The sequence below is a fragment of the Chiloscyllium plagiosum genome, chromosome 18 (genome assembly GCF_004010195.1).
Source record: "Chiloscyllium plagiosum isolate BGI_BamShark_2017 chromosome 18, ASM401019v2, whole genome shotgun sequence".
Taxonomy (NCBI): Eukaryota; Metazoa; Chordata; class Chondrichthyes; order Orectolobiformes; family Hemiscylliidae; genus Chiloscyllium; species Chiloscyllium plagiosum.
The window spans coordinates 14,389,980-14,403,812 of record NC_057727.1 but is presented as its reverse complement, the minus strand read 5'-3'; the positions used below and the strand labels follow the sequence as shown (position 1 = coordinate 14,403,812).

Genomic DNA, 13,833 nt, shown 5'->3' with positions numbered 1-13,833 from the left:
CTGCCTCCTGAAACAAAGTGTCCAGGTAACTCTCCCCCTCCCGGATGTGCCGCAGTGTTTGAAGCTCAGATTCCAGATCATCAACTCTGATCCGGAGTTCTTCCAGCAACCAACACTTGCTGCAGATGTGGTCACTGCCGTTCACAATGGGATCAGCCAGCTCCCACATCATACAGCAACAACACATCACCTGCCCAGCCATCTCGGCTTAGTTAGTTACTTTGTACAAGTATGAATTAGAATACCTTCTGATACCTCTCTGCTATAGTTTTTTTTTACCCTAAATAAGGACTTGATGTATACACACACAAAAAAAAACAAAGTAAATTTTTAACTAGTCCCTGGTAAAGAAATAAAAATCCTTACCATCAGGTCCAGATCCTGTTGTAATCTGAGGTAACCCTCTTTGCTGTCCACTACACCTCCAATTTTGGTGTCATCTGCAAACTTATTAACTATACCTCTTATGCTCGCATCCAAATCATTTATGTAAATGACAAAAAGTAGAGGGCCCAGCACCGATCCTTTTGGCATTCCACTGGTCACAGGCCTCCAGTCTGAAAAACAACCCTCCATCACCATTTCCATCATTGTGCTAACAGTGTGTGTTAGAAATTTACTCCAAGCTTGTGCAGTATTGACCCATTTTGAGTGAGTCAGACGTCTCTTTCTCATCGTACCACAGTAACCTACCTTTATATAGCACTTCTACTGTGGTAAAATGTTCCAAGTCACTGCTCAGGAGTGTTCTCAAGCAACATTGAGGTTGAGTGGGAAGATATGAGGATAAGTAATCAAAAGCATGGTAAAAGCAATAGTTTTTAAGGACATGGGGACAAGAGACAAAAATCCTACAACTTGAGTCTCCTGAATTTCAATATTGCTGACACTGGGAGATCACAGTCTTGACCTTTGCCCCCCCTTGTTGCACATCACATCAATAAGTTTCCAACTTGATGTGCCGTAGCTCTGATTTAATGGAAAAGCTTTTGATATTCAGGGCATACCCAAGGTTGTCGTTCACCCTGCATTCTCTTGTTCTGCTGATCAATGGTCGTATCTTTTTATAGGATGTGGGTTTGCCTTCCTATCCCAGGCTGCAGCTCTCAACACAACCAAGTACTTCCGCAGAAAGCTTACCACGGCATGTGCCATTTCCCGCTCTGGCACAGGACTCACTTTCGCCGTGGCACCATTCCTGCAATATCTTCTCTACGAGTACGGCTGGCGAGGTAGGTTCTCATGACAGCGTGATCAGTTTATTGAGCGTGCAGCCTGATCAGAAAGTCAAGCAGCAGTTGTCTGACTCCATTTAACCCCGAGGTGATTGCAGTAGGGTCAGCCAAATGGACCTCATAGAATATGAGATCCCTGACTGGGGTTTTTAACCTTGTCCAATCAGGGAGCCCTGGCTGACAAATGTAAGCAGAAGTATCAGAGGTTTTGTTACCTCTGAGCTAGCTGGGTCACTGTCATGTACTATGCACATGTAAATAAAGGGTGACTTGGTGATGGGATACAGTTACTTTAGTCCCAAAGTCCTTGAGAATCATCTTCTCCTTAGTCTCCTCTGTATAAAGACTTGTACTGTGATTGATGCCTCAGAAAGTTATCCTTTATACAGAAAATCAAATCCAAACTCCACCAAACTTAGATTATAGCATGGATCTCATTGCCACATGTACATAATTCAACATATATTAGAACCTAATTGCCTCGTTGTTAAATTTCCATTATTTTTTGTGCAATTGTTCACTTCTTACTGCAAAATGTGGACATCACAAACTTTAATCAAATTATCTTTTATCAAAAGTTAAATAATGAGCAAGGGCACTTAATGCTGTACTTTTAAAAGTGATTGCTCTGCTCCTTATATCTGTAAAGGTGCGATATTGATTCTGTGTGGATTAACACTGCATCTGATTCCATTGGGAATGCTGAATCGTCCAATTTATTTGAAGCAAGACCAGCCTGAAGACTGCGATCGAAGGGAATGTCACCAGCGACAGCTTCCCGATGATAAAAGGGATGTGGTCCCTGCTGGAGTGTCAAGGGCACAGCTTCCTATCAATCGCCGTGTCAAACCTGTCAGAAGATCTCTCTCAAGTCAGAGTGGACTGGAGGAGTCGAACTCTTTACAAAGTGATCTGAAACAAGCTGTGAAGCCCAGTGCTGCTGACGGATTGTCGATTTTACAGCCTAAGGAGCTCTCCCTACTCCAGGATCCTGTTTCATTAAGACAGATGCATTCGACTGCCCTACCTGGCTGTAAAGCCCAAAATGGTGACTCAAATCCATTAGTAGCCACAGATACCATACCAACAGACACAAGACACAAGGGCCTATGTAGGGAATTTGGTGCACAACTAAAGTCTGTTTCTGACAGTGTGAAAAATCTCATTGACTTTACCCTGTTGACAAATCCACTCTTTATTATTTATACAATTTGCACCTTTTTCAGCCAATTGGCCTATTTCATACCATATTTCCATGTGGTAGCCAAGGCTAAAGCTTTGGGCATTGAACCATTCCAAGCTACATTACTCATTTCAGTTGCTGGTAAGTACCATGTAGTTCTATGTACATCTACAATTATTCACAGAGACAAATGATTTCTTCTGTTCTCTTTCTGTCGCTCAGCAGTTCACCATGATATAAAGTAACATTGTCTGGCTATGAATTACATTGGCAGTGGATAAACGTTAATGCCATAGGAAGTTGTATTCTGCCATGTTTAATTATTCACTTCATTGAATCATAGAATGTTTACAGCGCAAGGGGAGGTCATTCAGCCTGCATGTCATTATTCATGTTGACTCTACAAGAATAACTCAGATAGTCCCACTTCCCTGGCCTTTCCCTAACCCTCTACAAAGTTTTTCTCTACAGATTCTCGCCCAACTCCCCCAATTATATTCGCCATCATGGCACTTATGTCGGTCACATTCTACGTCTGTGTTTTCCCTCATCACTGTCACTTTTTATCAGGCATCTTCTGGTTCTCAATCCTTCCACCATTGTGAAGCAACTCCTTTCTATTAGCTGTATCATATCAGCTCAAGGTCCTCTCTTCTCTATGGAGACTATTCCCAGGTTATCCAATCTACCCACATGCCTGAAGTCCCTTATCTTTGGACTTATCTTTGTTAAACTTGTTGCACCCTCTGCATTCTTGTTGAAGCATGACACCCCCTAGAGTTGGACACAATGCTCCATTTGTTGAGTCAGCATTTCATAAAGGTTCATCGCAGCTTTGTTGCACCCATTACCTGTGGCTCGATTTATGAAGCTATGTCTTATGAACCATTTGTAAATCTGCCCTGCCACCTTCAATGATTTGTGCACATTCACTTACCCCTCCCAAACAGCTCCAGGTTTCCCTCCTCCTCCAGCCCCATTGAAAATGAGCCTTTTGTTTTTTTATTGTGTTGCCTTGTTCTTCTTACCGAAATGTACCACTTACAGTTCTCTGCATTTCCTTTCTCTCTGTTCCACTCCACATGAGAAGCCACTAGAGAGAGTATTGGCCTTATTTCTCATGTTTTCTCGTCTTCAATAAATCAGGATAGAGCCAGAGGACATGGAAGCTCATTGTCTCTTTATTAGTTACATGGAACAGTCCATCTTCTGCAGTTACACTGGCACCATTCCCCACCATTTCCTCTGCTACATTGATGACTGTATCAGTGCCACTTCCTGCTCCCACGAGGAGGTTGAACAGTTCATCAACTTCACCAACACATTCCACCCTGACCTTAAGTTCACCTGGACCATCTCTGACACCTCTCTCTCCTTCCTGGACCTCTCCATCTCCATCGACGGTGATCAACTCAACATTGACATCTTCAACAAACTCACCAACTCCCACAGCTACACCTGGACTACACCTCCTCCCACCCTGCCTCCTGTAAAATGCTATCCCTTATTGCCAATTCCTCCACTTCTACCGCATCTGCTCCCAGGAAGACCAGTTCCACCATAGAACACACCAGACGGTCTCCTTCTTTAAAGACGGCAATTTCCCCTCCAACGTGATGATACCTTCCAGCGCATCTCATCCATTTCCCACACCTCTGCCCTCAACCCCCACGCATCCAACCATATCAAGGACAGAATCCTTCTGGTCCTCACCTTCCACCCCACCCCATCGTATCATCCTCTGCCATTTCTGCCACCTCAAACGGACCCCACCACTGGGGATATATTTCCCTATCCGCTTTCCGTAAAGACCATTCCCTCCGCGACTCCCTCATTAGGTCTACCCCATCCACCAACCCACCCTCCCCTCCTGGCACTTTCCCCTGCTTTTGCAGGAATTGCAAAACCTTCTCCCATATTTACCCCTTCACTTCCATCCAAGGCCCCAAAGGAGCCTTCCACATCCATCAAAATTTCACCTGCACTTCCACACATGTCATTTACTGTATCCTAGATTAGAGTGGTGCTAGAAAAGCACAGCAGGTCAGGCAGCATCCGAGGAGCAGGACTACTGTGCTTTTCCAGCACCACTCCTTGCTCCCAATGCGGTTTCCTCTGCCCTGGGGAGACAGGATGCCTACTTGCAGAATGCTTCAGAGAACATCTCTGGGACACCCGCACCAACCAACCCCATTGGCCCGTGGCCAAACACTTCAACTCCCCCTCCCACTCCACCAAGGGCATGCAGGTCCTGGGCCTCGTCCCTCACCACCCATCACCTGGAGGAAGAACGCCTCATCTTCCACCTTGGGATTTTCCAACCACACGGCATCAATGTGGACTTCACCAGTTTTCTCATTTCCTCTCCCTCCACCAGTTCCAACCTTTCAACTCGGCACTGCCCTCATGATCTGTCCTACCTGTCCACCTTGCTTCCCATCTCCGTTCCATCCTCCTCTCCGACCTATCACAATTATCCCCACCTCCATCCACCTATTGCACTCTCAGCTTCCTTCCAGCCTGCCTTACCTCCGTCCCATTTATCTCACCACCCCGTTGGCTCACAGCCCCATTCCTGATGAAGGGCTTTTGCCCAAAACGTTGATTGTCCTGCTCCTCGGATGCTGCCTGACCGGCTGTGCTTTTCCAACACCACAATCTCGACTCTAAGCTCCAGCATCTGCAGTACTCACTTTCGCCCATGTAAGGTGACTGGTTATCAATCACAGGATTATTATGATACAAAAGGAGGCCATTTGTGTGTCTGCACTGGCTCTTCAATCAGGCATTATTACTGAGGGCCAATCTCCTGCTTTATCCAGATACCTTTGCATACAATTTCTATTCAGATAATCATCCATGTCATCATTGGCAGCTTTCAAATTCCAGTGCTGTTGTATGCTACACACAGTGAACTGATCACTGTCCTTGGCTGAGTCTGAAAGTGAGCAACAGTTCGTTTCACCTTTTTTGTCCAAGCCCCTTACCGCAGGCTTGGTGAATGCAAACCAATTCCCAACCCAATTAATTCAGTCAGATAGGACCCATCCATTTCTTTTTGTGTTAACAACCTCATGAATAGGAAGATTCACAACAACATAAAATCCTCCGTTTAGATAAATATCATTTCCATTGTTGCAAAGTACATGCTGTTCCAATGTGTGTGTGTTATATTAATTAGTAGCGATATGTTTAGAAATACAATATGAAATGAAGTAAGCTGCAGAGTGGCGTCACGGCAACTATTTCTGGTCACACTCATTGAAACTGTTGACAGCATGCTGCTGGTGCCCAAGGCCTCAGAAACCATGAGCTGACATTTTGAGGTCTCCTGATGTGGAAATAAAAAACATGCATAAAAAGTGAACATAAAAATAGCCGTAGGAGCAGGCCATTTGGCCCCTCGAACCTGCCTTGCCATTCAACAAGTTCATGGCAGGTCTGCCCCCTAGGCCTCAACTTGAGGCAGCAATGGCTTCCCTGGAGCTCTGACTGAATGAACGGCTATCTGGCAGCTTTAAATCCTCGTATCCCTTTGCAAACCGTGACTGTGGCCTGAATGGCACAGCTCCTGCAGCAGTGAAAATGTTAGGCTGTGCACCTTTTTAAAAACAAAATATGAAATCTCTTCATAATCCTCCCTTTTCCATACCCTATGTTCTTAAGGACGTTTCACCCCACCCCCATTTCACTGATGTACATGCCTTCCCATTCCAAACTCTCATGTTCCTACAGTCCTAACTGACAGGGTGGCGATACTTTTCCAGCATTGAAGTGGGATCCAGGTGGGCACCCCTGCTCTAGCCATTTTGAGGATTTTCTTCAAAGTCGATCTTTGGTATCATTGCTTCCTATCCTAGCTAGCTGGGAGATTGCTGTTCTCAGCCATCTTGCTGCATCGTTTTATTGATGGTCATTAGGGCCAACTCAAACAATAGTCACATAGCACCACACGGTGGTGAGAAATAGATTAGCATTGGCAAAGAAAATAGCATTAACACTTCCAGAAGACCCCAGTTCACAGTTCCAGTGTGTTTTTGACATGCTGAAGTGATACAACATAGAATATAGAACATAGAACATTACAGTGCAATACAGGCCCTTTTCAAATTATTTTACAAAATGTGGATTGCTCGCTGGGCAGTCATTTGTTGCTTATTTCTAATTCTGGGGGAGCCAATGACTGAGTGCTATTATCACTAGACTATTAATCCAGAGACCCAGGGAATGTTCCCAGGGAAATTGAACTTGAATTCAATAAAAATCTGGAATTGAGAATCTAATAATGACCATGAATCCACTGTCAATTGTCAGCAAAAACCAGTCTGGTACGCAAATGTCCTTTAGGGAAGGAAACTACCGTCCTTACCTGGTCTGGCCTACACGTGACTCCAGATCCATTGCAATGTGGTTGACCTGTAACTGCCCTCTGGGCAATTAGGGATGGACATCAATGGCTGGCCTAGCCAGCGACCATGCGTGAATTTTAAAAAGTTATCCTTGAACCAGAAAACTCTTCCACTGCTGGTGCGATGGGACCCTTCACATCCACCTGAGAAAGCAGATTAGACATGGGTTGAATACTTCACCCTGATATCCAACACTGCATTCAAGTGTCAGCTTAGATTATCAACTCAGTTTGTTGGAGTAGGGATTGAAGCCACAAGCTTAAACAAAGTGATGAACTGAGAGTAGCATGGATATTGCAGTTGCTCCTGAGTTTCAGGCTTTCGTGTATAAGAATATTACTAAACTGGGGAGGGTTCAGGACAGATTTACCTGGATGTTGCCGGGAATAGTGGGTCTCAATCTAAAATAGACTGAAAAGACTTGGACTTTTTCCACAGGATCGTAGGAGGTTGAAGGGTGACCTTCCAAAATCGCAGTTTATAAAATCATGCTGGGTGCAAATAAAGTGAATGACGAAGGTCTTTTCCCGAGGGTGTGGGAGTTCAAACCTAAGGAACATATTTTTAAGGTGAGAGGAAAAAGGGGCAACGTTTTTACACAGAGTGGTTCATGTATCGAATGAACTGTCAGAGGAAGTGGGGATGCAGGTACAGTTATAGCGCTTAAAAGACATTTAGATAAGTTCATGATTAGGAAAGATTTGGAGGTATATGGGTCAAGCACAAGCAGGTAGGACTAGTTTGATTTGGGAACATGGTTGGCATGGACTAGTTGGATCGAAGAGCCTGTTTCCATGCTGTATGACTCTATGACTGTGTCTCCTCACCTTGAGTAGGAGCAATGAACTAAGGTGACAGTGCAATCCCCAGTGTTGCTGTTCAGCTGACTTTATTTGTGGAAATACAGACACCAAATAGAAATTAGTCACAGCCTTAAAGAGAATTCAGGCGGAATGCAGTTTCTGATGCCTTCAAATATAATTTGTCAGAGATGTATTCATGGGGATCTTGGATCTCCTATTTACAAATGTTATATCGAGAGATATGAAAAGTGAGAGAGGAGTGAGAAAGATTCCTGAGAAAGTATATATGGAGGAGGGCTAGATGGCTTGTTTCCTTGCTGTCAATGCTTTGTGATTCTGCTGACTTGCATTTGAAAAACACCCCCCCCCCCCTCACGTCGAAGAACACCTGAGAGCACTTTGAAAGAAGAAAAGGAGTACTTGCAAGTTCAAGTCCCACTGAGCATAAAAACCTAGGTTGACCCTGGCAGAAGGAATGCTGCATCACTGAAAGTGCTCTTCAAATCAGTCATCAAGCTAAAGCTGTACCTGTTTATTCAAGTGGCTTAGAAGACCCCATCACATCACTGGAAGAAGAACTGGGGCATTTTCCTGGCAAAATGTTATCAACAATGATAATTAAATAGATTATCCAGTCATTTAACTCTTATTTTTACAATAAATTCTTGGGATGCAAGCACCATTGGCGGGATCAGAATTTGTGGTCCATCCCTAATGCCCTTGAGTTGGCTGTAGCTTGGCAGGTTTTCTCCTTTCTACAGGGCGGGTAAGAGTCCACTGGATGGGTCTTGAGTCTCACAGAGGCCAGATAGGGTAAGGACAACAGACGTCTTACTTGAAGGATACTGGTGAGCCATAAAGCCAGCCTTATGACAATCCAATAGTTTCACAATCAATTAATGAGACTTAAACTAAAATTCCAGCTTTACTAATTAACTGACCTTGACCTCCATTTACTAAGGTGGGATTTGAACTCATGGCTTGAGAACATTAGTCCTCCAGTCTATGGTTTGCAGTAAGTTGACCGTTCTGATGCTAATCCATGGTAGGGGGGATGCCCTGCACTGATGAATTGTCTGCTGTGATTCCCTTTGTTATAACTCTGACTACACTTCAAATGTACCATTTTGGTTGTTTTGGGAAATCCCAAAACCATGAAAGGTCACTTCTTTTTGACACCTTATGGAGTACTTTTTCAATGCATTATCAATGTGAGTGAAAACAATCGGGTGCCTCTCTTCCTTCAGGCCTGTATGTATCAGTCCATTTTGATTATACTTTAATCCACATCATTGTGATTAACAGGAAAGTGGAACCAAGATGAGCGACATCTCTTCGCTCAAAGGGGAGTGACTTTCTGGAATTGTCTACCGCAGAGAGCTGTGGATTCCCTCCCATTGAGCAAATTCAAGGCAGAGATTGATAAGTCTTTGGATTGTGAGGCCTGTGAGAACAGATTAGAAAGGCATAGCTGTGGTAAAAGATCAGCCATGATGTTAATGGATGGCAAGGCAGGCCTGAAGGACCAAATACCCCTCTGCAGCTCCTATTTTCCATATTGCTAAGTTCGTTTGAGCAATTCAGTTGCATTGCCCTTCCAAAGAGCTGGCTTGAACTTACCACAATATGTTTCTGTGCTGTATGATTCTAAAGTTCTATAGTAATGAGCAAGTACAGTATGATTCTGGCTTTACTAAATTCTTTGCCAACATTCGTTACAGTTGCAGACAGTTCTCCTAAAATGCAAGTTTTTATTGCAGGAATCGTTGAGATTGTGGCTCAGCTTATCTCTGGCTACGTCGCCGACCGTAACTTGATAGCGAAGTATCATTACCACAAAATCTACTTGCTGTTTTGTGGAGCTGTCAATCTGCTGGCACCCCTAGCAAAAACGTTCCCATCACTAATGGTGTACATAGTGTTCCTCGCTATGTTCTGTGGGGGTTATCTGACTTTGTTGCTTCCAGTCCTGGTGAGAGGGAATTTATTCATTCTGTTAACTTTAATATTCTTGTCCCAGTTAGGTTGCTCCCACCTACTCACTAAATGTTGTTCATCTGTCACCTAACAGCTCTGTAAGACCATTTCTCAGGAAGAAACAGCTAAAAGGAATGTTTGATTCAGCTAAGGTTTATTTTCTCACCCTTCATTTGAGTAGCCGTTGTAGCTTTCATCTGTCAGTGAAAGCAACAACCCAAGCAGAGGAAACCATGACTGTAATTAAAAAAACACAGGGGTTAATTTCCAGAGAATAGAGTTCAAAAGCCGAATTTTCCCTTATAGAGAATCTTGCTTGGACTACACCTCGCAGTCAAAAAGCACAAACTGCGGGAAAGACTCTGAAGGTCTGGTAGTGTCTGTGGAGAGAAAACAGAGTTAATGTTTCGGCTGCAGTGACCCTTTTTCAGAATTATACTGCCAGAACTCAGTGTACTGTGTATAATCTGGTCTTCCAGAAAGCATTGGAAAATTGCAGCAAAAAAGGTTTACAATAATACTCTCAGAATTGAGTGGATGTAACTGTGAGGAGAGATTGAACCTACTGGAGTTTTTAAATTGTGAAGGGGTACAATAGGATAGTTGTGGAGATTATGCTTCCACTTCTGGCCCAGTGCCCAGTCCAGCGCAAGCAGGACACAAGTATGAGACAGTTGCTGACTAAGATAGACCCACTTTAGGAGGATGTTTTTTTGCACAGACTGAAGTGAGAACTGTTGCTAGGTAGTTGTGGGGTGGTTGTCAGATAGTACTGACATACTGAAGAGAAGCTTTGATGCTAACATGAGGGAAATGGATAAGTACAGGGAAGGAGAGGTTGTAGGCAAATCGGGAAGATGTAATTCAAAGGGGAGAATGTTCATGTGAAGTATATACACCAATCTAGACCACTGAGATGAATAATCTGTCCATTTTACTGAGATTCCATGTAATTCCGGATGCTATTAACTTGCATAAAGAAAATGTCAGAAAGTTGTCACATCTATATCCATGACTCGAAATTCACATCTTACTATTCTGTTCCACTGCGAAATGCAACAACTTAACTCAAAGATCTTTTACAATCGATCTGAGTGTGAATGTTTAAGTTATGATAGGTGTGTCTTTTCAGTTAGAGAGCATCTTAGCTAAAAGTTAGCAGAGTAAACTGATGGTGAAGTACAATGTTTTTAATATCAGATTTGAATTTAACATTGAAGTCTGTGGTGGGCAATGCTCCTGTGCTGGAGCAATGGACCTATTTATCTTTATCAATAAATACCCCCAAAAATATATTCATAATCCTAGCTTCAGAACAACGTAAATTCACAACACAGTTTATGTTTGAATTCTATTTTGATTTTATTTTTCAGGTTGACTTTATTGGAGTCCATAGAATACACAAAGGAATGGGCCTTTACCAGTTCTTTGTGGGAATTGGTTGTTTGATAGGACCACCAGCAGCAGGTTGGTGAAATCTCCAAACCCTCACTGAAAGTATTATCAAATGAGCTCAACACAAAACCAGTACAGAATGACGTAGAGCTTCTTGAGTGCTGTTGGAGCTGCACTTATCCAGGCAAATGGAGAGTATCACATCCCATTCATGACTTGTACCTTGTGGACAGGCTTTGAGGAGTCTGAGAGTGAAGTACTCTCTGCAGACTTCCCAGCAATCTGACCCACTAGTCACGATATTAATATGGCTGGCCCAGTTCAGTTTCTGATCATTTGAAACTTCTGGAGACTTGCTGACAGATCCACCTTTCGTGACACTTGTTGACAGGTCTTGACAAGTTAAACAGTTCCAAGGGGTCTATTCATTGTTTATGCACAATTTTCACTGTCCCAAAAGACACCTAAACCCCCTCCCTTGCCAATTAAGGACAGCAGCAGCCAACCCACTTGAAGGATCCCTGTAACCTCCCAACCCTCAGACTGTCCCAGGTCCAAATCTGCACGGGAACCCGCAGCACTCCAAAGGGAAACTCTGACCTTTCCAAATGTGATGCACTGAGGACAGATTGGTTTAGGTTCCACATTTTTGGGATCCCAAAATCCCATTTCAATGGAGGTAGTTGTAAGTTCAGTGCCTTGCTGGCTCTGGGAACTTTGTACAGGCGAACCACAGCTCATACCTGGAGAGAGGCAGGACTCAGGACTTGTGATTCCCAGAAAATTCCAGCAATTTCTCCTGGGCTGAGATACTGTCTGTCCTGGTAGCAATCAATGTCAGAGTTCCAAACCTAGGAGCCCTTGTGACATCATTGTTACCCTTGGTGATTTGGCTGGGTGAATTCTTTTTCCATTTTTTAAACAAGATTTAGGAGTACCTGTAGTCAGCTCGTCTTGACGCTGACCCCGCCCTCTCTGCCTACCCCAGACAGTAGGGAGGTGATGGAAGGATTCCCATCAGCCAACAATCATGAACTCTCATGCTGTGGCCAACGGACCTTAGTGTGGGAATTGAAAGCAGAATTTCTGGATCAGAGGTAGGGATGCTGCCACTGATGCACAAGACTTGCACAGGAAATTTCAATCAATCAAATAAAATATGGCATAAAATGCTCATATTACCTTCAGCACCATATTCAACTGCTAATGATCCATTGAGTTGACTAATGTTCTGTAGAGAAGTGAGTCTGCCATTGCTGTCTGGTCTGGCCTATATGTTACAGATTAGATTAGATTCCCTTCGGCCCAACAAGTCCACACCAACCCTCCGAAGAGTAACCCACCTAGATCCATTTCCCTCTGACTGATGCACGTAACACTATGGATAATTTAACATGGTCAATTCACCTAACCTGCACATCCTTGGATTGTGGGAGGAAACCGGAGCAAACCCACGCAGACATGGGGAGAATGTGCAAACTCAACACAGACAGTCACCCAAGGCTGGAATTGAAGCTGTGACCCTGGTGCTGTGAGGCAGCAGTGCTAACCGCTGAGCCACCATGCTGCCCACAGAGCATCCCCTTCCAAGCAGTTCATTCATAACTCCCCCCCCCAAACTGTCCGAGTAAGCCATGGTTGTAAGAAATCAGCTCATCATCACCTTCCAATAGGGCAGTCAGGGAAGAGTAATTCCCACTCCAACAAATTCCGAAAACAGAAGTTTCTGATTGAGTAGGCGGTTTTTAAAATTTTAACTTGATGCCTAATTTGTTATTTCTGTGACTCTTAGGTGCTCTTCATGACTACACCAAAAATTACGATGCTTCGTTCCAACTGGCAGGCTCCTGTTACTTTGTTTCATTCTTAGTTTTATTCTTTATTCCACTGGCTGAGAGGAAACTGCAAAAAGAGACTAAGAAAAGAGTAATAGAAGACTCCACTAACTTAGCGCCGGAATGTAATCGCCCTCTATCTGTTGAGCAGTCACCAGTGAAGGAGTATCTGGAATTGGAAAGCATGGTGTGAATGTGACCCTGCTCTGCACTGCTTATGTGAGTGTGGGCATTGGGAGCACCAACAGACTTTGCCAATACTGGTGCCTTCAGTTTGAATTTAATAAGGGAGGAAATGCGAATGGATGTCAGATACTTGCACAGATCACATTGAGGAGAAACTGGAAATTTGACAGATCAATACGACTGAACTTTTTATAGCAGTTCCAAGACAATCAGCATTGGAAGAAAGGAGCGCAGCACTTTACTTGAAAATTCATATTGAATACTAAAGAATAATTATTTCAACATAGCAATATTTATGATATTTTCACTTTATAGGTTTAGAATAAGTGTATTTAACAATGGGCAACCGAGGGACTGATGCAAGTGAAACCATCAGTGTAAAGGAAGTTTTAATGGATCGGAAGTGACTGGAACCCTTTAAAGTTTAAAATGAAATCCAATGTTACGGTTCGGCAAATTGTAGAATTATTCTAGAATGAATACTGAGGAAATCTTGAGACCATATCACTTCCTCGCTCATGAAGTAGCAAAGATGATACAAATTGGGGGAAATGCATAAGAACAAAGAAGATCTAGGTGAAACAGAGGGCGAGTGTAACACTGTCATGGAATGGATGATCAGTGATTCCGAGTTCAAATCTATTTCTGTTAGGGTTGTAATGCTGACTGCAGATATGATAGACTGCAGTGTTGCTCATTAATTAATATGGCATCTGTTCCTTTCCATCCTTCCCTCTATATAGTGCCTTGGGACAATTTTGTATATTAAAGTTGCTGTGTAAAGACAAGTTGTTATTGATTGGCTTTTCT

At 43.4% G+C, this 13,833-nt stretch overlaps 1 protein-coding gene across 2 annotated transcripts in view; it reads left to right on the top strand.

Moving 5' to 3' along the window:
- The window catches only part of LOC122558864 (monocarboxylate transporter 5-like), a 63,079-nt gene extending 49,274 nt beyond the window's left edge, over window positions 1–13,805 (top strand). For both annotated transcript variants that reach the window (XM_043707724.1, XM_043707725.1), the window contains exons 4-8: window positions 1,071–1,232; window positions 1,885–2,559; window positions 9,391–9,602; window positions 10,981–11,074; window positions 12,795–13,805. In XM_043707724.1, coding sequence (XP_043563659.1) covers window positions 1,071–1,232; window positions 1,885–2,559; window positions 9,391–9,602; window positions 10,981–11,074; window positions 12,795–13,030 — 1,379 coding nt within the window. In that variant the 3' untranslated portion in view covers window positions 13,031–13,805. The remainder of the gene's footprint in view (window positions 1–1,070; window positions 1,233–1,884; window positions 2,560–9,390; window positions 9,603–10,980; window positions 11,075–12,794) is intronic.
- Window positions 13,806–13,833: the final 28 nt, after the last annotated feature.